The sequence below is a fragment of the Carcharodon carcharias genome, chromosome 12 (assembly GCF_017639515.1).
Source record: "Carcharodon carcharias isolate sCarCar2 chromosome 12, sCarCar2.pri, whole genome shotgun sequence".
Classification (NCBI taxonomy): domain Eukaryota; kingdom Metazoa; phylum Chordata; class Chondrichthyes; order Lamniformes; family Lamnidae; genus Carcharodon; species Carcharodon carcharias.
Genome location: NC_054478.1, coordinates 94,381,316 through 94,405,840, shown reverse-complemented (window position 1 = coordinate 94,405,840; position 24,525 = coordinate 94,381,316). Strand labels below are relative to the sequence as shown.

Sequence of the window (24,525 nt, the reverse complement as noted above, 5' to 3'; positions counted from 1 at the left end):
GAGCTGCCCATCCAACCTTAAGGTTGGCGGGCGGGCGAAGAGCCCAGGCGACCTTCGCATTTTTCATAGAACCTCATCCAAAGGCAGGATGAGGTTTCATGAATGATTTTAAATTTTCTCAAAAATTTTTATTGAAATTAATGCACATGTCCCAGCTCATGTGACAGTTTCACATGAAGGGACATGTCATAAAAAAATTTTCAACACTTTATTGAACTGGTAAAACTTAAAACTAATCTCCCCGAGGCACCTCTATGTGCAAAAGAGCGCCCTCCCAATTCAGGGAATCCCCCCACCCACCGCCCGCACAGGGAGCACGTCACACTGGGTGGGCCTTAATTGGCCCGTGCATGTAAAATGGCGGCGCGGATCCGATTGAGGGCACTGATTGGGTCTGCGCCTGTCCCCGCACAACCCCCCCCATCCCGCCAATGGGGGGATCATTCTACCCCATGAATATATAAACCCTTTCCTTTCTGCATATTCCAGTGGTGGCCCTTATAGTTATGTTGGGTGAGTGGAATTACAATTTATTATTTTATGACACTGCTTCACAATCTTGTTTCATTGACCTCTAAAATAAATAGGAGACTCGAAGAAGTTAATTCACAGATGGCTTTTAGCAAAACAATTAATCCATACCAAACAAGGAAAGTCGTAGGTTTGATTGCTGGTCTGTGATGAGCTGACTGCTGGTCAAAGGTAATGCAGTAACTCTTTCGAGTACAAACACGTTTCCATCTGTTTCAGATGAAGTTACATTGTTTCATAGTTTGCCATTGTGAGATTTGAACTCTTGATTGATCTTTGGCCTTAAGTACACTTTCCTGTCATTCGCCATGTAACTCTTTCGAGTACAAACGCGTTTCCATCTGTTTCAGATGAAGTTACATTGTTTCATAGTTTGCCATTGTGAGATGTGAACTCTTGATACTCTTTTGAGTAAACCTGTTTCCATCTGTTTCAGATGAAGTTACATTGTTTCATAGTTTGCCATTGTGAGATTTGAACTCTTGATCTTGGGGTTACAAACCCAGTACCATAACCACTTGGCTATTTAGGCCAAGCTCAAAATGCTGGTGGGGTTCGTCCGGGAATTGAAGCCGGAAGCTCTCGCATATAATTCACCACAAATCCCATAGCAAGAATCATACCGCTAGACCAACGAGCCAGCTGCCAAAATTGTACATTTCTTTTAGCCATTGTGAGATTTGAACTCTTGATCTTGGGGTTACAAACCCAGTACCATAACCACTTGGCTATTTAGGCCAAGTGAAGGTAATGCAGTAACTCTTGAGTACAAACCCGTTTCCATCTGTTTCAGATGAAGTTACATTGTTTCATAGTTTGCCATTGTGAGATTTGAACTCTTGATAATCTTTTTTAAATCAAACATGTTTCCATCTGCTTCAGATGAAGTTACATTGTTTCATAGTTTGCCATTGTGAGATTTGAACTCTTGATCTTGGGGTTATAAACCCAGTACCATAACCACTTGGCCATTTAGGCCAAGCGAAGGTAATGCAGTAACTCTTTCGAGTACAAACCTGTTTCCATCTGTTTCAGATGAAGCTACATTGTTTCATAGTTTGCCATTGTGAGATTTGAACTCTTGATACTCTTTCAAGTACAAACCTGTTTCCATCTGTTTCAGATGAAGTCACATTGTTCCATAGTTTGCCATTGTGAGATTTGAACTCTTGATCTTGGGGTTACAAACCCAGTACCATAACCACTTGGCTATTTAGGCCAAGCAAGTTAACAATGTACCTATATTAGAAAAGCTTGGTATTTGATTACTTTGTCACTGAAAATAAATGTCAGTGCTGAATGTTTCAAATTCACCGGACTGATGAATATTCTTATTCCCGAGTATGTGCAACATGATAGTTATGCACACGATTAGTCATCATGAGACACTGATAATGCATTAAAGAAAGGGATTAATCTCATGCAATTTATGTACAAGGTGCACTTAATTGTTTATTTGAAAGCAAGTGAATAGCTATCTAAATTCTACTTCCTCTACCACTTGAGAAAGCAGCAATCTTGCTACTGTTATACATTTAATGTTGGTATGCAACCATAAAGCTCTTTTAAAGGTTTTCAATTCAAAATTTTAAAAAATTAGCTGCACGCAATATGCAATGTGAAACATGAGTGGTAAATTGCTATCTCTTTCAGATGGTGTCACTATCAATGCTGTATACGATGCAGTCACTGCCAGTATGTTGCTCTGCATGTTTAATATAAATGCATTGTAAATGCTGTCTTAAGACCATAAAAAACAGGAACAAGGGTAGACCATTCAACCCCTCAAGCCTGCTCCGCCATTCAATAAGATCATGGCCGATCTTCTTGTGTTTCGATTTTCACATTCCCATCTAGCCCCAATAACCTTAGATTCTTGTTGGGCAAGGGAATTAATCTACCTCTGCCTTAAAAATATTCAATGCTCCTGCCTCCACCACCTTCTGAAGCAGAGAATTCTAAAGTCGCACAATCCTCTGAAAGAAAAAAAATCCCCTCATCTGTGCTAAGAGGCCAACCCCTAATTTTTAAACAGTGCCCCCTAGTTCTGGACTCATCCACAAGAGGAAACATCCTTTCAACGTCCACCTTGTCAAGGCCGTTTAGGATCTTGTATACTTCAATCAAATCACCCCTCAATCTTCTAAACCCTAGTGGAAACAAGCCCAGTCTGTCCAGCCTTTCCTCATAAGACAACCCACTCATTCCAAGTATCAATCTAGTAAACCTCCTCTGAACCCCTCCAATGCATTTAGATCCTTCCTTAAATAAGGAGAGCAAAACTGCACACGATATTCAAGATGCGGTCTCACCAATGCCCTGCATAACTGAAACATAACATCCTTACTTTTATGTTCAATTCCTCTCATAATAAAGGATAACATTCCATTGGCCTTCTTAATTGCTTGCTGTACCTGCATACTAACCTTTTGTGACTCATGCACTAGAACACCTAGATCCCTCTGCACCTCAGAATTATGTAGCCGTTCTCCATTTAAGTAATACTCTGCTTTTTTATTCTTCCTGCCAAAGTGAACAACTTCACATTTTCCCACATTAAACACCATTTGCCAGATCTTTGCCCACTCACTCAACCTATCTGTATCTATCTGAAACCTCCTCATGTCCTCTTCACAACATACCTTCCGACCTATCTTTGTGTCATCTGCAAATTTAGCTACCATTTTTTTGCTCCCCTCGTCTAAGTCATTGATGTAAATTTTAAAAAGTTGAGGCCCTAGCACAGATCCCTGTGGTTCTCCACTCATCACATCCTGCCAATCTGAAAAAGACCCATTTATACATGCTCTCTGCTTTCTGCCAGCCAGCCAATCTTCTATCCAAGCTAATATGTTACCCACTACACCATGTGCTTTTATTTTCCGTGATAACCTTGATGTGGCACCTTATCAAATGCCTTATGGAAATCCAAGTACAGTATGTCTACAGGCTCCCCTTTATCCACTGCGCATATTACTGCTTCACTGATACTGGCCAACAGGAAATTGGTACTGATAGCAGAATAAATCGGCATTAGGATATTTATGTAACATAACCTGACATTTTTAATTTGCAGTATTGGAAATTCTCAGTTAAATTTTGTTGATTTCAAACCTTTGTAACAATTTTGTACTTAAAATTTTGAGTTGACTTACCTGACCCATAAACTTCCCAGTCCTGCATGAACCTGGAGAATTGTTGAAACTGAATCAGCACACTATTTTTAATTGTAGGTGATTTAAATCAATCTTTAACTTAAATATGAAAACGTGTCCTTATCTCAGCAGCACCTGTGAGAACGATAACATGTTTCTATGTATGGCTGTTGTTGTAATATGGTGTCATCTATGGTGATTCACTGATGAGATCCTGCAGAATTGTATGTTTAAACACAAACCTTTTATTGTTAGTCTTTAACTATTTAAAGATCCAAGGTATGGCCAGGCATGGAGCTGTTACCTCCATGCAGGCTGGTTCCAGTGTTCTCTCTAAATTGTTCTCTCAGTCTAATACGTGCTTCTATACAGCGTACCATGGGTGGTGCTATTTTCCAGTCCCGCATTTACCCTTGCTCTGCCAAACACCTTTACATTACAGTGGCATGCAGGCACATATAACATCTTACAACTTTCTTCTCTTAAGAAAATCTTCCACACTTTCAATGGAATGTAAGAATATAATCCTTACTTGCAATCCCTGTTCCCCCACCTCAAGTCTCTCATGTTATAAATTCAGATGGCCTTGAGGCTTGACAGTTCTTCCACGTCTCAGTCTGTCACTTTGGGCGGAATTGTAATAGTACTCTGTGTTTCTGGTACTTGGCTATCTCCATTTGATCAATTTTTTTGAGTTGAGTTTCTCTTTATTAACACCCCTTTTTTTTTGGATGCTGTGGGTTTGTCCTGTTCCTTTCAAAGGGAATGTGCACTCTGTTCATTCCCAGAGTGGACTCGAGTTTTTCTTTTCCGTGGTGTTCTCCAGGTTCTTGCCAAATCTCTGCATTGCACAAATGGAACCTTCATTTCCATTGTTTCACTATCTCTGCCAAACATTTGTTTGCTGTTTTATTTTCAAACCATTTTGCAAGCTTTTGAATCTTTTCATTCAGCTCAATGATTCTCAGTACATCTGAGACATCCTATGCTCTTTCTTTTTCTAGCTCCTTGCACTTCACTGTCGGATTTACATTTTCCAATCTTTTTTCTGTCTTTTCTTTCTTTTTCTGCAACAGAACTTTGTCCTTGTCCTTCATCTTGGTTTCACTTTGGCCAGGTCTGTCTCCAGCAAAGTCTTAACCTGTTTCAGTTCTGTACTTGTGCAATTCATGGCTTCATTATCCGCTTGCAGTTTGGAAAGTTCGACAGCTTTTCTTTTCAATGCCTCCTCTTTTATATTCAACTGCTTTGTCAGCTCTTAAGTCTGTTTCTTTCAGATTCCTGCTGGAGTATTGAACATTGCTGAGTCTTCTCTGCCAATTGGTTTGTCAGTTTGTTCAGAGCGACATTAAATTCATTTTGCTTCTCTTTGGAATTTTCCAGAGGAATAAGCTTTGACCTGAGGGATCCTTGTAGCATGTAAAGGTCTTTCAACAGGTTTTCCTTTTCTTTGTGAAACTCGCTTGCTTTCTCGAGTTTTACTGTCAGTCAGCATAGTCTCCTCGAATTTCTTCTGCTGTGCTTCCATTTGACTGTTGAAGACAGTCTTCGTTTCATCATGTTGCAGAATGGTTATGCATTCCTTTTGCATCTGATCTTGAAGGACAATCAGTTGTTCTTTCAACTGTTTATTTTCTTGTTGACCTCTTGCCAACTCACTCTGGGCTTCAGTGCATCATTTCATTGCTGCTGATGGTTCCAACCTAGCTTTTTCTGAAGTAATATTCAACATCCTCTGTAGTTCCCCATGTCTTTCCATGGCTACATATTGATTCTTCAAGGAATCCTTCAGGATCACAACTTCTTTGCTTGCCTTTTCTGCCTTCTGTTTTGGCTGGCTGCTTTCCCAATTCCTGTTTTGATTTGCCAACTGTAGAATTGAGGGGCATTATTTCCTCCTGATACCTTTGTGTTGTCTCTGAAATTTGTTTGTTCAGATCTTGACAGCTTGGTTCATTGAAAACTTCAGTTTCTCGTGCGTTTTCAAAGGTGTATATATTCTCAGCTTGAATCTTTTGCTTTAAATCTTCCAGTTCAGCTCTGATGCGAACATTTTCCTATAGAACAGCTTCATATACTTTTTGTACATTTTGCTTCTTTAGCTCTGGGGTCTCCTGCTGCCCATCTTCTGGGGTCTTTTGTTGTCCTCTCTCTGGGATTATTTGGTGCCCTCCCCTGGGATCTTTTTTTATTCATTTACGGGATGTGGGCATTGCTGGCTAGGCCAGCATTTATTACCCATCCCTAATTGCCCTTAAAAAGGTGGTGGTGAGCTGCCTTCTTGAACTGTTGCAGTCCATGTGGTGTAGGTACACCCACAGTGCTGTTAGGGAGGGAGTTCCAGCATTTTGACCCAGCAACAGTGAAGGAACAGCAATATATTTCCAAGTCAGGGGAACTTCCAGGTGGTGGCATTCCCATGTATCTGCTGCCCTTGTCCTTCTAGATGGTAGTGGCTGTGGATTTGGAAGATGCTGCCTAAGGAAACTTGGTGAGTTCCTGCAGTGCATCCTGTAGATCATACACACTGCTGCTGCTGTTCGTCAGTGATGGAGGGAGTGAATATTTGTGGAAAGGTTGCCAATCAAGTGGACTGCTTTGCCTTGGGTGGTGTCAAGCTTCTTAAGTGTTGTTGGACTGCACTCATCCAGGCAAGTGAAGAGTATTCCATCATACACCTGATTTGTGCTTTATAGATGGTGGACATGCTTTGGGGATTCAGGAGGTCAGTTACTTGCTGCAGGATATCCTAGCCTCTAACCTGCTTTTGTAGCCACAATATTTATGTAGCTAGTCCAGTCCAATTCTGGAAAATGGTAACCTCCAGGATGTTGATAGTGGGGGATTCAGTGATGGTAATGCCATTGAATGTCAAGGGACGATGGTTAGATTCACACTTATTGGAGATTGTCATTGCCCGGCACTTGTGTGGCACTAATGTTACTTGCTATTTGTCTGCGCAAGCCTGGATATTGTCCAGGTCTTGGACTGCTTCAGTATCTGAGGAGTCGTGAATGGTGCTGAACATTGTGCAATCATCAACGGACATCCCCACTTCTGAACTTCTGATGGAAGGAAAAGTCATTGATGAAGCAGCTGATGATGGTTGGGCCTAGGACACAGCCCTGAGGAGCTTCTGAAACAATGTCCTGGAACTGAGATGATTGAGCTCCAACAGCCACAACCATCTTCCTTTGTGCTAAGTATGACATCAACCAGTGGAGAGTTTCCCCTGATTCCAATTGACTCCAGTTTTGCTAGGGCTCTTTCATGCCACGCTTGGTCGGATGCTGCCTTGATGTCAAGGGCAGTTACTCTCACCTCACTTCTGGAGTTCAGCCCTTTTGTCCATGTTTGAACACAGGCTGTAATGAGGTCAGATGCTGAGTGACCCTGGTAGAACCCAAACTGAGCCTTAGTGAGCAGGTTATTGCTAAGCAAGTGCTGCTTTGTAGCACTGTTGATGACCCTTTCCATCACTTTACTGATGATGGAGAGTAGGCTGATAGGGCAGTAGTTGGCCGGGTTGGATTTATCCTGCTTTTTGTGTACAGGACATACTTGGGCAATTTTCCACATTGCCGGTAGATGCCTGTGTTGTAGCTGTACTGGAATAGCATTGCTCGGGGCTTGGCAAGTTCTGGAGCACAGGTGTTCAGTATTATTGTCAGAATATTGGCAGGGCCTATAGCCTTTGCAGTATCCAGTGCCCTCAGCTGTTTCTTGACATCATGTGGAGTGAATCGAATTGGCTGAAGACTGGCATCTGAGATGCTGGGGACCTCCAGAGGAGGCCGAGATGGATTATCCACTCGGCACTTCTAACTGAAGATTTTTGCAAATGCTTCAGCTTTATATTTTACACTGCAGTGCTGGGCTCCTCCATCATTGAAGATGGGAATATTTGTGCCACCTCCTCCCCCAGTGAATTGTTTAATTGTCCGCCACCATTCACGACTGGATTTGGCAGGGCTGCAGAGTTTAGATCTGATCCATTGGTTGTGAAATGGCTTGGCTCTGTCTATCATTTGCTGTTTATGCTGTTTGGCACGCAAGTAGTCCTGTGTTGTAGATTCACCAAGTTGACATCTCATTTTTAAGTATGCTTGGTGCTGCTCCTGCATGCCCTCCTGCACTCTTCATTGAACCAGGGTTGATCCCCTGGCTTGATGATAATGGTCGAGTGGGGGATATGCTGGGTCATGAGGTTATAGATTATGGTTGAGTATAATTCTGCTGCTGCTGATGGCCAACAATGTTTCATGGTCTCTGCTTGCCCTCCCTCTGGGGTATTTTGTTGTCTTCTCTCTGAGGTCTTTTGTTTTTCCCTCTCTGGGGGTCTTTGTTGCCCTTGCACTGGGGTCTTATGTTGCCCTTGACACTTTATTGGGAGTTGCCCCCTCTCTGGGGTCTCTTGTTGCCCTCAGCGGAATTGCCCTGTCCCTAGAGTCTCTTCCAATTGTCTGTCTATGGCTATCCTATTTTCTTTTAGTTTTAGCTTTAAATTGCACTGCCTCTTTAAGAGCTGACAGTGCAGTCACTGCATTTTTTCAATTAAACTGTCTGCAGCTGTCAATTCTGGCTCTGTGGATTTCCCGCGCTTTTTAGGTTTTGGTGGACTTCTCAATGATCATCCACTTAGTTGTTTGACAAGCTTTCTAAGCTTGTAAAACCCCTGTCTTCTTGAAAAAAAAACACTCGACAGGTGTTCTTTTTTTCACCCTTAGTGCTGTTTTTGTTTGAAAGTCCCACGTCTTGGAAGTCGTGGCGGGCACACGCTCCTATCAGGGCCCTTTATTTTAAAATTTAAAGGTACAGTGCTTTGCTGTAAAAATCTGCAGGTCTCTCTTTTTTTAAATTCTGCAGGTTTTTCTTAAACTTTTGACTCCACCAGTCGATTTTTACAGGTTTTTTTTTAACCATTTTTTTATTTGCAGCTATGTTCCAGCTTCTCTAATCTATTGACTACCACCTATTCTACAATGTAAGTATAGCTTCTTTTATAATTTTTGCTCACTTTCTCGTGATCTCCAGTATTCTTCACACTGCGTCACTCAGGGTCTTGCAATTTTTTGTATTTTTGCTCACCTGTTTTTGTGACCTGTCCAGGGATTTCCCGGTCGACGAGCCGGGGGTGGGGCCCGCTCGCCGACTTGTAAAATGACGCAGGATGACGTCGGGCAGAACTCCCAATATCACCCCACCTCATTTCAATTTTCAGGTCGGTGGGGGCTCAGCAGAATCAGCTGTGCACCCACTGACCTGTCCATAGCCAATTGAGGTCATTGACAAAGTGATTAAAATAATTAATGGACCTGCCCGTCCAACCTTAAGATTGGTGAACAGGCCGGGAGCCCTGGCGGGTTTAAGAAAAAGCATGAAACCACATCCATGGGCGTGATGAGGTTTCATGTAGGTTTAAAAAATTTTAATAAAATTGTCAATGAAAGTGATGGACATGCCCCAACTCATGTGACAGTGTCACATGAGGAGACATGTCAGGAAAATTTATTTGTTTTTTAAAAATTTTTTCAGACAGGAAGCGATCTCCCTGAGGCAGCACTTAGCCTCAGGAAGATGAGTGCGCTCTTTTGTGTGCGTGCATAAAATGGTGGCACACCCTGAAACAGGGGCACCAATCGGAAACACACCTTCACGTGCCCGCTCCTGAACTCCACCACCCACCCCCCACCCCCCAAGACAGGGGGAAAATTCTGCCCCAGGTTTTTTTTCTCTTTTACTCTGCATCACTCAGGGTTCTTGCAATTTGTTGTAGTGTTTCTCACCCATCTTGTGATTTAAGCAGTTTTTTTGCTCTGCAACTCTCAAGGGTCTTGCATTTGAACTTCCAGTCACTCTGGTGGACTTCTCAAGTTCTAAATCTGTAGCGAAGCTTCTTTAATGTTCCTTCAAGTTTTCTTCTTAGGTGTGTGTCTCTCTAGTTAGGCTTCAGTTGCTTTCAGTTTCTCAAATCTTGGTATGCTGTTCTGGGTTCATGCATCCTTCATATCACCGCAGATCACCATATCGGATTATTGTACTATCTCTTGTAGAAGCAATCAACGCCACCAACAATGTTGTACCATGCTGATAGCGCTGATATCCCACCGTTGCCAACCATGTTGCAATATGGTGTGTGGTGGTTCATTGATGAGATCCTGCAGAGTTGTATGTTTAAAAATGAACCCTTAATTGTTAGTCTTTAACTATTTACAGATCCACGGTATAGTCATGCATGGAGCTGTTACCTCCATGTAGGCTGGTTCCAGAATGTTCTCCAAAGATTGTTCTCTCAGTCTATTACCATGTGACTCTATACATCATACTGCAGGCTGTGCCAGTTCCACATCAACCCTTGCTCTGCCATGAACCTTTACATTACAGTGGCATGCAAGTGCATACAACATCATACAACATTTGTGTTTTCTTTTTCTGACTATCCTTGCTAGCCCTCTTGATGGGACTGGCTACCTTTTTGTTCGAGAGCCTCCATGATGATGCCACTCTGCAGAGCGATGTCCTTAACATAATCCTTAATATCTTAAATGTGCTATGTTGCAAGATGACTCAGACTGGTCCAAGCAACTGAAGTGGTGCTCCACAATGCAACTTGTATGCTATATCATGACTCCTGTGAAAGAATTGACTACATCATATCTGCTCTTAGCTGTTTAGAAAGGTCAGGAACTAACACTGAAGAATGTGACTTAAATTACCCAGGAGTTGCTCTGCCACTTTCCTCTTTGGGTTAAATATTAATGGTATGATGGATTGCTTAAAATTAAACCATTGTCATATCTTCCTGGAAACTGAGCAGTGATTTGCATAATATTGATGGTCACATATAAGCTACACATTAATAAAGTTGAGTAATTTTCAATTTATGTTGGTATTGTTTAAGGGATAAAGTTGAATTTCTTTGCTTCATATGATCTTTCCTTTCTCCCATAACCTATAAGTTTTTAAAGGCTAACCACAACTTGCTGATTTACATCATCTTCTCCCTTTTCAGTCTAGTTCAATTTGATCCTTGTTGACTTCACTAGGTATTCCATTTTTAAAAATCTGAGGGAGGAGTTAGATGAAACCATTACTTGAGTCTAGACTAAATAATGGACTGCCATTTAGCAAAGAAGCTGTGCACTTCTATTGTTTTACATTAAAGTTTCAGCACAAGAGCTCATATCCCACCCAGCAAAGTAAATAGTGAAGAGCAGAATACTCTAGCAGTAATTCATGATGCCCATAAGATGGCATTATTGTAGTTACAAAGCTCATTGGTGCACTCTAGTGCCAGTGACTGAGTACTACAAAAATAATACTTTTGAAGATCGTGCGACTTCAAAGTTACAAGCATATCTTCCATCTTGTAAGTTTGCCTAGTTGATGTTTTATGATTATTTTGATGTGAAACAATACACAGATGAATAAGACAAATATATGCAATTCACGAGTTTGATTTTTTAATTTCCAATTTTGGTTCCCTTAGGTTTTTGAAAAAATTCTCCTCAAGGTGCCTATTGAATTTGTTTGCTGTATGTTTTTCATGGAATTAAATTGCAAAAGAACAGGAACAGCTACAATACCACAAATTTTTGTTTTCCCATGTTTTGTAGAATAGAGTGATGTTACATCGTTAGGTAGTGGCTGTTTGTTGGTGATAATTAAATTGCTGTATTCATCCTTTCACATTAATGTGCCATATTGCAAGCTTGTGTAGCACGTGTAACACCATAGGCATTAAAATCCCACATTTTAATTGCTGGAAGTGGTGGTTCTAGAAACAACAATATTGAAATCATCTTATCAATTAAGTCCAAAATTTAAACAGATTAGCCAAATGTATATTCTAGTGATTGTATTTAACCATACTGTAGATTTTTGTGGATATCCATGTTCTTATTCCTTATCTTAGCGCTTAATCTTAACTTTGATTGTGTATGCAACTGTCCATGGTGACAATTTGCCTTCTTAATACAGATATAGCTGTGGTAACAGTGTCCATATCAGATGCATGAAGATTTGGGCAGAACACCAGGCAAAGACTGAGATTGAAACCATCATCAAGTGCCCTCTCTGCAGAGAGGAGTTTGCACCACTGAGTCTCCTGCAAGAAGAATACAGAAACTCCACCAAACTTTTGGCAGCAGAAAGAGAAAGACTTGACAGACACCTTGGCATTCCATGCAATAACTGTCAGTTTTGTCCAATTCAGGGAAAATGCTACAGGTAAACAGATTTCTGTTTCATGTTAACAAATATAAAATATAAAGTGCTTTGCTTTTTGTTTAAAGTGCCTTGCACCACTTGTTGCTTCTTTTATAAGAATTTTAATAAGAACATAAGAAATAGGAGCAGGAGTAGACCACTCGACCCACTGAGCCTGCTTCACCATTCAATATGATCCTGACTGATCTTGGGCTTCAACTCCATTTTCCTGCCAGCTCCCCATATCCCTTTATCCCCTGAGAGACCAAGAATTTATCAAAACCCAGCCTTAAATGTATTCAACAATGGAGCATCTACAACCCTCTGGGGTAGAGAATTCCAAAGACTCGCAACCCTTTGAGTGAAGAAATTTCTCCGTATCTCTGTCCTAAATGATCAGCCCCTTATCCCGAGACTGTGCCCCCGTGTTTTAGATACCCCAACCAACGTCCACCCTAGTAAGCCTCCTCAGAATTTTGTAGGTTTCAATGAGATCACCTCTCTTCTTCTAAACTGCAGACAATATAAGCCCAGTTTATAATATGCACAGCACAGGTTCATTAAGATGCTGCCTAATATGAGTAAATACAAATATGAAGAAAGTTTTGAAAAATTGGAGTTGTTTTCATTAGAGCAAGGTAGATTATAGGGTGGCTTGATAAGTTAAAGTTCTGAAAGAATACAAAAGAAAGATAAATACAGAGAAACAGATTTTCCAGTAATTGACAGATCTTGAATGAAGAAACCTAGTTATAAGATTAAAGGTGATAGACTTAAGGCAGAGAGCAGCAGAAACCTGTATTGCAGAGAGGTTTGTAAAGTTGTGGAATGCGCTACCACAGTTATTGATTGAAATACAGACCACCAGCATTTAAGAATGGGTTGGATGTGTGGTTGGAAATAAGGGGAAATAAAAGAATACAAGAAGTGAGAAGGCACATGGGATAAAGACCACTGATCTTGTAAAGGATAAACATTAGAGTGAAATGGTTAGACCAAATAGTATGTTTCCATGTTGTAATTTCTATGCAATTATCTTTGAATTTCTACCAAATTCTTAAATACATAGCACAATGCCATCTCTCTGGCATCCAAATGCTGTTGGAAATTTTAGCTTTGACGTCGAACCGACAGACAGTAAACTCTTTCCCAATTTAAAACGTAATGCTTCCAGTGGACTGTTTAGGTATGTTTAAATTTGACAATTTTAAATTTACCCATCTGATGGAAACTGGGCACACACAATGTTACACTGAAGACTCACTACCAACATTCCACTCCTTTTCCACTGTCTTCTATTTTAAAGTACATTTCTGAGCAGGCAGCAAGGATGTCAACATGATGCTGATGGAATCCTTTTAAATATGCAGTAAGGGTCTGTGGTAATCTGAGGTGCAATACACCTTTTAAAAGAATGTAAGCAGATTGACCACGTGACTGTATTACCCTATTACTGTGTCATAGGCTACAATGTTAATCGCTGGTTTAGAATAGGGTCTGGTTGGAGAAGCATACATGTTAGTGCTCTGTTATTTGTTAATAAACAGCATGTGCTTCATTTTACATTGGTCTCTGTTTCTGCAATATCTTGTTTAACAACTCACTCACCAGTAGGTAGGTGTGCAATCATGTTTGCTAAGCAAAGCAATCCGACAGGTGGAACATAACTGGCGATGAGGCAAAACGCGATCAGTCGATGACACCAAAGGAAGCCGCAGAAATTCAACAGAAGTCAATCAGCTGTAAGTACAGCCTTCACCATAGTCGTCGAAGTTATCTCCCTCCAGTATGCCACAGTTTGGCCACATCAAACTGTTTGATCAGACCATCAGACTGGTCACATTATATTGAACATTCTTCTTTTTGGCCAGCAACATATTGGGGGAGGAGAAGAGGCGAGCGGTCCTCTAATCGACGTGTGGCAGTAAAACATACGGCCTAATTTGTAGTCTAATGGCACGCAATGCCCCAGATTCCAAGAGCTTTGATGAGTTGGTAAATCTTATGAAAAGCCACTTTCAGCTGAAACCCTCGGTAACAATGCAGCATTTTAAATTTAATTCAAGGTGTCACGCCACTGGAAAGACAGTTGCTTACTACGTAGCCGACTTAAAACAACTGGCAGAGCACTGTGACTTTGGGACATCGACTAAGAGACCGATTAGTATGTGGGATTAATGAAGATGCCATTCAGAAAAGGTTGTTGTCAGAAACAAATTTAGACTTCAGCAAGGCGCTGGAGTTGGCGTTCACAATGGAGAGCACAGTCAGGGATTCAGAAGCAATCAAGGGGGCACAAAATGGCACCATCCTTTGCTTCGGGAGGGAAGCACCAGTTAGAAATGGCGCAGAAGCATTGGGCTCTGCAGAAAGGTGGGAAACAGCCACCATTAACAGACCAGCAAAAAGCAATGGTTTAACAAAGAAAACCTACAATAATAACAACAGAAATGGAACCAGACAGCCTGCAAGCAAATGACAATTTAAAAGAATCGAGTGTTTCTACTGCCATCGTAATGGGCACATTATGCAATGTTGTAAAGACAGATTAAGACAAAATTTTAAACAAAAAGGTAGAAATCATGAAATCCACGTCATAGAGGAATCAGAAGAAACAGAGTCAGATATTTACTCACTACACAACTTAAAAATGGGTAAACAAAGAGCCAATCTACGTGACAGTGGAAGTCAATGGGAAACCTATCTGAATAGAGATGGATACAGGGGCATCCACAGCAGTTATAGGGGAACTTACATTCAAATATCTGAATAGAGGAGACCACTCATTAAATCTGGAAAACCCTGATGCTAAATTAAAGACGTATACTGGTGAAGACACACGAGTAAGAGGTATATGCAAGGTTCCAACACAATGTGGAAATCAATCTGTTAATCTATCCCTAATAGACTTAGCAGGCAGAGGACCGAGCCTCCTCAGAAGGAACTGGTCAAGAGAGATTAATCTTGAGAGACTACTGAGATCTCAATCAGAAGTAGGAAATGTTACTGTTTGGAAAAAGGAGTATGTAAAGACTCAACAAAAAGAACTCGTAGAGGTGACGCTTCAGGACAAAGTTCGAGTTGAAGTCAGTAACCTCCAAAAAGAAAAGGAAAACCTGCTGAAGGACTTCTGCATATTGCAAGATTCCCTCATATCCCAATTTGTACTGCTAAAAAGGTATGAGAAAGAATAAAGAATTCAACATATCTCTGGCCAAGATGAAGAATAAATTAGCCAAGAAAACACAGCAATGCTTAACTCTCCAGGAAACAACTAACAAATATAAAAAGGAAATGGAAGAGCTGAAGAATCAGCGACGTGGATGCCAAGAAGCTTTAAAAATAGAGACCCCTGAGTTTTCAAAGGAGCTGACAGATGAGGAAATGCTGGAAGACTCAATTAGTGAGTTCACTCATGTTGAGCTCATACCTGAGCCTAGTCTGGCCAATAGGGAAATTGAAAAGAAGGCCGAGATTAAAGTCAGCATTACCAAGAAGAAAACCCATCAAAAGAAGACACGTAGGAAGAAAAAATGGAATTACTAACAAGACCCCTAAATTTTATTTTACACAACAGGAAGCTGATCATTCATGTTGAAGTTAGACTTGCCCAACATCCTGATTTTGAGAACCTTCTTGACAGTTGACCTTCATATTGTTGAACTTGGAGGGGAGGGGCAGCAGGAGTGCCAGTGATTGGGCCCGAAAGAGGTTGAAAGCATTCCCGTTGGAGTCTACACCACATGTGGAAGGAACTCCACTTGGTTTGGAAGTGCCTGTAGGATCCGTTGAGCCTGAGAGAGTTGAAGCGACAAATTTATAGGTTCTTACTGGAGAGCTTAGTGGACAGATGACTCCTGAGAAGGAGGCCTCAGAAGAGCTACGACATTCGACATATTTGAAGAAACCTCCAGTGAGGCTGAATTTGTAAATAGTTTATTTATGTAAATAGTTGATATATTGTAAAGATTGTAAATTGTACTTTCGAGTAAGGGGGGAGGGATGTAGTCATCTGAGGTGCAACACACCTTTAACAGAATGTGAGCAGATTGACCATATGACTATTACCCTATTGTTGTGTAGCGCGGGCTGCAATGTTAATCAGTAGTTTAGAATAGGGTCCGGTTGGAGAAGCACACATGTGTTAGTGCTCTGTTACTTGTGTTAATAAACAGCATGTGCTTCATCTACAATGGTTTCTGTGTCTGCAGTATCTTGTCTACTAATTCACTCACCAGTAGATAGGCGTGCAACTTGTTTGCTGAGCAAAGCGGCCCGACAGGAGGAGCACAACAGGGCCTGATGATGTCATCAGCCCCCAACTGCTACTTTAACTCATGGCCTGAGCAGAAGAGCTGGCAGCAGGAAGAGGAGCCACGACTAGTGAGGCCTAAACAGTTATAATCTTGTTGCTTCACTCTGGAGCCACGAGGAGTAGGAGTACTCCTCTGGGTCCCAAAAAGAAAAGCCAGGCATCCCCTGCCCAAGAGTTCTCCCTCATTCTGAATGAGCAAACCTTCCAAATACCCTTACCTAGAACCATAGAAAAGTTACAGCACAGAAGGAGGCCATTCGGCCCATCTTGTCCATGCCAGCCCGAGGACACCAGGTGCCCTTTCTAATCCCACCTTCCTGCACCCGGCCCATAGCCCTGCAGCTTACAGCACTTAAGGTGCAGATCCAGGTACATTTTAAAAGAGTTTAGAGTTTCTGCCTCTACCACCAACTTGGGCAGCGAATTCCAGACACCCACTACCCTCTGCGTAAAAAAGTTCTTCCTCATTCCCCCCCCCCTACGCCTTCTGCCACTTATCTTGAATCTATGTCCCCTGGTTCTAGAATTCTCCACCAAAGGAAACAATTTTATCCTGTCCACTCCATATATTCCCCTCATAATTTTGTACATTTCAATCAAGTCACCTCTCAGCCTTCTTTGTTCTAAGGAAAGTAACCCCAACTTATCCCATCTCTCATCGTAGCTACACTTTTCTAACCCTGGCAACATTCATGTAAACCTCCTCTGCACTCTGTCCAGAGCTGTTATGTCCTTCCTGTAATGTGGTGACCAGAACTGCACACAATACTCCAGTTGTGGCCTCACCAGTGTCTTGTATCTGCACACAAGAGTGATGAATGACATTCTTCCAGACACAGCCAATTGTTGCTGTCCACCCATTCCGCATAAGCAACTGATCTGGCACATGCAGATGAGATCCAGAATTTAAAATATCCCAGTCTTCATTGGGTTGCTAATTCTCCTGGAGTCCCTGGAAGTCTCTTGGAATGGGCCATGTATCTCCTGGGTGCTACCACAGCCCTTCCTCCGGCTTCCACCCTGCTCTGTGATGTCGCCAGCTACAGCTCAGAGGAGGCTCTGGTTTGGTCATGTCACCGACCAACTTCCCTTCTGCCATAGAAAGGGGGGACCTGGCTGATGGGCTGAAAACAGTCAGAAGTAAGTGGAGTCCTCAGGAGTTGGGAGGAATGATCGTTGAGTCAAGGGCAAGATCAGGAATTGGGGAAAAAGAGGGGAATTCAAAGGTCTTGCAAAGAGGGAAACGGAGAGAGGGTGATGGAGGTTAGGGAGAGAGAGAGAATGGGAATTGGGAGTCAGAGAGTAAGATCCGTATGCGGGTGAGAGAAAGGGGGGCTGGAAAAATGGGGTTAGAGATCTGGAGATTGTAGGTCAGGAGAATTGGAGTTTGGGCAAAAGTAGAGAAAAAGACAGACTGGGAAATGAGCTGTGGCTTGGGAGGCAGCAGTTTGTGCAGAGCCAGAAACAGCAGCAACACTGAGTGAGAATTTCACTGAGAGGAACAGGCAATAAAGGGGAGAATGCAACCCTGGGCTTTACTGTGAGTAAACAATGAACAGTTGCTTCCATTGGTGTGCAGATTGGAAATAAGGATAGAGACCAAGGATTCTTGCTGGAAAAACCAAGGGGAAGGGAGAAGGAATGTTCTTGAGATTGAATGTTCATTAGCCCACAGGATGCATCATGACAAGTGATTACTGATTACTGAGGCAGAGGGCAGTATTTAATGGAAGCAATGAGGGCCTTGCCTGTCTGCTGGAAAGTTGGCCAGAGTGCTGCGCCCCTCATTTTGGGAAGGCCTGCCAAATTAGGTGTCAGTCAAGGACACCTTAACTGGTCAGAAGCGGGCCTTCCTGGGATCCAACCCCACCCACCATGAGAGCTGCTAGGAGACCAGGGATCACCAAGGGACGCAGGCCACAGGTGAGTAATGACGGAATAGGGGCCCCATGGGAGGGAGTCCAGCAGCAAAGACTGTCAATGGGCTCCTCACCACCCATCCCTCCCCCCCACCCTCACCCCTGTCCTCTCCACCACCGCCACCCCCTCCACCATCCCAACCAACCTTCCTGATGCTGGGTCCTTCAGTCAACCACTAAGTGCCTTTGAGCATGGGAACACCCCCACCCGCCCACAGAAGCCCACAAGCAACCCCGCCATGGTTTTGCTTATTGGGTTTTCCGCATGGCAGGTCCCCCGCCCACCGCTGGGTGAATTCCAACAGTGGCATCATGAGGCCCTTAATTGGGCATTAACTGCCCACTTAAGGGCCTCAATTGATGGGAGGACAGGAAGACTGTCCACGTGCCCTCCCGTTCCAGACTTAGTTGGGGCAGAAGTGGGAAGGTGGCAGGGTCCCCACCCACCTCCCTCTTGCCAGATTAAATGCCCACTGTCACCAAACTCGTCTCTGGGGAGGGCTTTAAATTCTGCCCAGAGACTAGAATATCATTTAAAGCAGAATGGGATAAATATTTAAAAGGAGGCATACAGAATAATTGAGGGAGAACAATCTTACAAGAGGGAGCACAGGCATTGGTGCCAATTTGTCTCATTTTGTCCTATAATTTCTAACATTCTATTAAAATGCTCCATTATTAAGCCTAAAGTAGTGGTTTAGAAATGTTGGTGTTAATCTGAGTTTAAAGCAAGACAAATCCAACCTGGCCAATTACCGCCCCATTAGTCTACTTGCGTTCATCAGTAAAGTAATGGAAGGGGTCATCAACAGTGCTATCAAGCAACACTTGCTAGCAATAATGTGCTCACTGACGCTCAGTTTGGGTTCCACCAGGGTCACTCAGCTTTTGACCTCATTACAGCCTTGGTTCAAACGTGGACAAAAGAGCTGAACTCAAGAGGTGAGGTGAGAGTGACTGCCTGTGACATTAAGGCAGCATTTGACCAAGTGTGTGATCAAGGATCCCTGACAAAACTGAAGTCAATGGGAATCAGAGGGAAATTGCTCCACTGATTAGAGTCATACCTAGCACAAAGGAATATGGCTGTGTTTTTTGAAGGTCAATCAACTCAGCCCCGGGCTATTACTGCAGAAGTTCTTCAGGGTAATGCCCTAGGTCCAACCATCTTCAGCTGCTTCATCAATGACCTACCTTCCACCATAAGGTTAGAAGTGGGGATGTTCATTGATGATTGTACAATGTTCAGCACCATTCACAGCTCCTCGAATACTGAAGCTGTCAATGTTCATATGCAACAAGACCTGGGCAATATTCAGTCATGGGCTGACAAACGGCCAGTAACATTTGTGCCACACAGGTGCCAGGCAATGACCATCTCCAACAAGAGAATCTAACCGTCTCCCTTTGACATTCAATGGCATTACCATCACTGAATCCCCAACTATCAAACTCCTGGGGGATACCATTGCCAGAAACTGAACTCGACCAGCCATATAAATATAGTGGCTACAAGAGGAGGTCAGAGGCTAGGAATTCTGCAGTAAGTAACTCATCTCCTGACTCCCCAAAGCTTATCCACCATCTACAAGACACAAGTCAGGAGTGTGATGGAATACTCTCCACTTGGCTGGATGAGTGTAGCTCCAACAACACTGAAGCAGCTTGTCACCATCCAGGACAAAGCAGCCCACTTGACTGGCACCCCAATCACCACCTTTAACATTCCATCCCTCAATCACCAATGCACAGTGCCAGCAATGTGGACCATCTACAAGATTCATTGCTGCAGCTCACCAAAGCTCTTCGACAGCACCTTTCAAACCTGCAACCTCTACCACCTAGAAGGACAAGGGCAGCAGCTTCAAGCTCCCCTCCAAGCCGCACACCATCCTGACTTGGAAATATACCGCCAATCCTACACTGTCACTGGGTCAAAATCCTGGAATTTCCTACCCAACAGCACTGTGGGTATACCTGCACCTCATGGACTGCAGCAGTTCAAGAAGACAGCTCACCACCACCTTCTCAAGGGCAATTAGGGATGGGCAATAAATGCTGGCTGAGCCAGTGATGCACATATCCCACAAACAAATTTTAAAAATGACTGGGACTCATTGCTGTGACAGTGCTGCCTGGGCACTCACTGTTGGCCATTATTTATATTTCCTTTAGCCACTCAAGCAGTGCAGCTGAGAGGGCATGCACTGGGGAATTCGCTGTCAGACCTGGGTGCATAGCGCACTTGCGCAGCAAGACACCGGTAAGCAATCACCAGGCAAGCATTGAAGCTGAGACAGTTCTGGAAATGAACATGTATCTAGATTAGTGGGGCCTCAGGCTGACTAAGAATCCCAAGGGATGGGACAAGAGGCACCCAGGGACACTGGAAATGAATTCACATGTTTGATGTGGGGGAAGGTAGAAAAGAATCACCATGTCAGCCTTGTCTAGGGATCTGGAATCACAATCAATTATTCACTAAGTATAGCAACTTGGCCTGTGACTGGATCCAGACTAGAGCTGTGTTCCCAATTACCAGTGGTGTCCCGATGGCAGATATGCCAAGCAACAATATTGACAGGCTGATAAACAGCAGAAGGGGAAAGAAAAAACCCTGAAACACACAGCTGCTATATATTGAATAGGCAGAAAGTGGAAGATTGTATCTAAAACAGTGACAATCTTCCCAACATGAGTCATCAAGCTTAATTCTACTCCAGGAAGGGCATGGAGGAGTCATGGTGAGGTATTCAACAGACATGTCACTGAACCTGTAGGGATACCTTCCAGCTGAAGGGAAAATATTCCCAGAATGAAAAAACCGTAAAAGCTGGGAAATAAGAATACTGGTCCAAACTGGTCTTGTATACCTTAAAATGAAACATCAGTAAAAACTGGGAAATAAGAGTAATGGTCCTTCCGGGTACATCACCAGTCACATCGGTGTTCACTATATCAGACAGCCCTGGTAAACTTTCTTGTAAACCCCTTTAAAAAGCAAAGATAAACTTTACATTTAGAAATGTAAATGTGCAAAATTGTATTAGAATTTAGATAGGGAGAGTTTATGGTTATTAATCTATTTGAAAAAGGATCCTTCAATCAAAGAAGTTTTAAGCACCATTGTTTCAGACTTTACTTTGTACAAGTTTCTGAACATGGAGTATTGTGTTGTGTATAAATGTATTCCAGGTTTTTTTCTTCTTTAATACTTCCCTATGCATTCATCAAATAAAAATCGCATGTAAATAAATGAGCTTCATAAGGACTTTCTGATAAGCAACGGGGTGAAAGGTTATGGAGGTAGGTGGGAATATGGAGTTAAGGTTACAAACAGATCAACCACAATCTTATTAAATGGCTGAGCAGGCTCAAGGGGTCAAGTGGCCTACTCCTGCTCCTAACTCGTATGTTCATTTGACCTCCTTGATACCATGCCCATTTGGAGAGCTGCAGTAGTACATTTCCTTGGTCTCTGTCAGCACATGTAACAGGAATAGGTGAGATAAACTATCAACCAGATTTGTCACAGAACCTGACTGAGAAAGACTACAGGGCTATTGGGACTTGATGCAAGGATGAGCAACCTGAAATTTGTAGCTTTTAGTTTGATTTTAATTTATTTGATTTAAATTATTTGAACTTCTAGAGAAACAAAGAATAGTAATTTTTTCATATATTTAAAGAGGCAATGATACTGTTAAAGAAAAGCTCTTGAAAATATTTTATAGGGTGCACAGCACAATTCCCAATATGTATCCCTAAGAATAATTAGGCAGGAGCCCACCAAAGGGGCCTGAAATAAAACCCTGAACTGTCTATGCTATCTCCTGCTTGCAAATGGGCATTGGTAGATAAGTGAATAGACAAAGCTGGCAGATGGAATTCAATGTGAGAAAGTGTAATGTCATCCATTTTGATGCTTTTTACACAATTAAATAACTTGCAGATGAGAAGCAGTTAAGCTACTTCTCATCTGCAAGTTATTTATTTGTGTAAAAATGCTAGCTTACCTTGTACATAAGGGTTGCATTAGTTAAATTATTAGGACAGATTATGGGGTGATATAATTGAAGTGTTTAAGATGATTAAAGGATTTGATGGGATAGATAAAGAGAAAACAATTTCCTCTGCTTCAGAACAAAGGAGCATAACATTAAAATTAGAGCTATGGCATTCAGGGGTGATGTCAGAGAGCACATCTTTACAGGTAGTAGAAATCTAGAACTCCATTGATGTAAGATGAGTTGAAAATATCAAAACCAGCATTGATAGATTTTTGTTATGTAAGGGTATTAAGGGTTACAGAACCAAGGTGGGTAGATGGAATTAAGGTACAGATCTGTCATGCTTTATTTGAATGGTGGGAAAGGCTGGAGCGTGGGAGGTGGGGGTGGGCAATTGCCGAATGACCTATCCTTGTTCTTATGTGTTCTATTCTGGTGGCTAAATGGGTAAATATACAATTTTTTTTTCTTGGTAATGGGTCCTACAGACTAGGGGTGTTTGAAGTTCAATCACAGGCTTGAGTGACCTGAACTCTGCTGGCTTATAGTGCGATGCTACAGTTAACGTCCATTATCAACTCTAGGATGAAAAGCATTAGCGAGGTTCCCTGTTCACTGTATTCTGTTGGGTAGTGTATACATGAATGTTAAGTGGAGGCCAGGACTGACAATTTTGTTTAAACAGCCAATTATCCTGCCAACACACTCTGTAAGCTCACATATGAAGAACATGTGGGTGAGGTAAGGGCAGTGCTGACCATATACCCCAACACGCATTACTACCGTAAGAAAATGATAGGAGGAAAGGGGGTGGGGTAGGGAACAACCATGAAGCTTTTTACAGATGGCAAAAAAAAACTAGTCGATTGGAGCCAAAAATACAGAGTCTGAGGACTTCTCATATCAATTGAACTGATATACAGAGTTAGTGTTGGTTTTCGTCCATTGCAAGGCTAATAACATGTAATAAGTTGATATAAGCATTGTTTCTGTTTTCCTTCCATATTCTTCAAAAGATGTTTAAGCTGTCCTGATTTCCACCTTTGTCAGGAGTGTTTTCCATGCCTGAACCATCCTCAGCACCAGTTCGCTTTTCGAGAGGTAATTTTAGTTATTTGTATTACAATATTTTAAATGCCGTACATATGTATAGAGTTAAAATAAAGCAATTATGGAAATACAGTAGTAACAAATACTTAACCAATGATAATCACCGGTTGTTATATGAGGAAACCACCTGAGCCACACAAATAGGCAGTAAGATAAACAAATAATAACATTGGGAAAACTCCAAAGTTTCCTAGTTGGGATGCCTCTCAATAATATGTAGATATGAAAAGGATGATTTTCCACTTGTTGTTCAAGGAGTCACTCACAGGAAAAACAAAATTATGGATCAGGTGACTTGGAAGTGAAACTTAATACACTTCCATAGAATGTAGTTATTTTTAGAATGTTAAGATCATTCTCAATGAATAGTTTGTAAAACACTCATTTTGAATTATTAGATAAGAACATAAGAAATGAGAGCAGGAGTAGGCCATAGGGTCCCTCGAGCCTGCTCCACCATTCAAAAAGATCATGGCTAATCTGACTGTGGCCTTCATTCCTCTTTCCTTCCTGTACTTGACTCCCATGTCAATCAAAATTCTGTGGAGCTCAACCATGAATATATTCAATTACTCAGCCTTCACTGCTCACTGGGGAAGAGAATTCTAAATACTAGCGACTCTCTGAGAGAAGAATTCCTTCTCATTTCCATCTCAAATTGGAGACCCCTTATTTTTAAACTGTGCCCTCTATAGTTCTAGATTCCCCACAAGGGGAAACACCCTGTCGGCATCTCCCTGTCAAGCCCATCAGAATCTTTTATTTTTCAATAAGGTGTCATTCTCATTCTTCTAAACTCCAATGAGGATAGGCCAAACCTGCTCAACCTTTCCTCATGAGACAAATTCCTCATCCCAAGATCAACCAAGTGAAACGTTTCTGAACTTCTTCCAATGCAAGTATGTCCTCCTTAAGAATGGTGACCAAAACTCTGCACAGTTTTCTAGCTGTGGTCTCACAGGTGCCTTGTACAGTTGTAACAAGACTTCCCTACATGTATACTCCATCCCCCTTCCAATAAAGGCCACATTTTTGCTGTACCTGCATGCTAACTCTTTGTGATTCATGTACAAGACACCAAGTCCTTCTGTACTGCATCATTCTGCAGTCTCTTTCCATTTAAATAATAATCTGCTTTTCTTTCTTCCTGCCAAAGTAGACAACCTCACATTTTCCCACATTATACTCAATCTGCGAATTTTTTGCCTACTCACATAACATGTCTATAACTCTTTGCAGATTTTCTGTATTCTCCTCACAGCTTGCTTTCCTACCCA

General features: G+C 42.1%; 1 protein-coding gene across 1 annotated transcript in view; it reads left to right on the top strand.

Annotated features, from left to right (window-relative positions):
• zswim2 (zinc finger, SWIM-type containing 2) overlaps nucleotides 1–24,525 on the top strand; it is a 79,282-nt gene that overhangs the window by 34,090 nt on the left and 20,667 nt on the right. Inside the window, exons 7-8 of the mRNA XM_041200253.1 lie at nucleotides 11,667–11,915; nucleotides 23,155–23,239. Of these exons, the coding sequence (XP_041056187.1) occupies nucleotides 11,667–11,915; nucleotides 23,155–23,239 (334 nt within the window). The remainder of the gene's footprint in view (nucleotides 1–11,666; nucleotides 11,916–23,154; nucleotides 23,240–24,525) is intronic.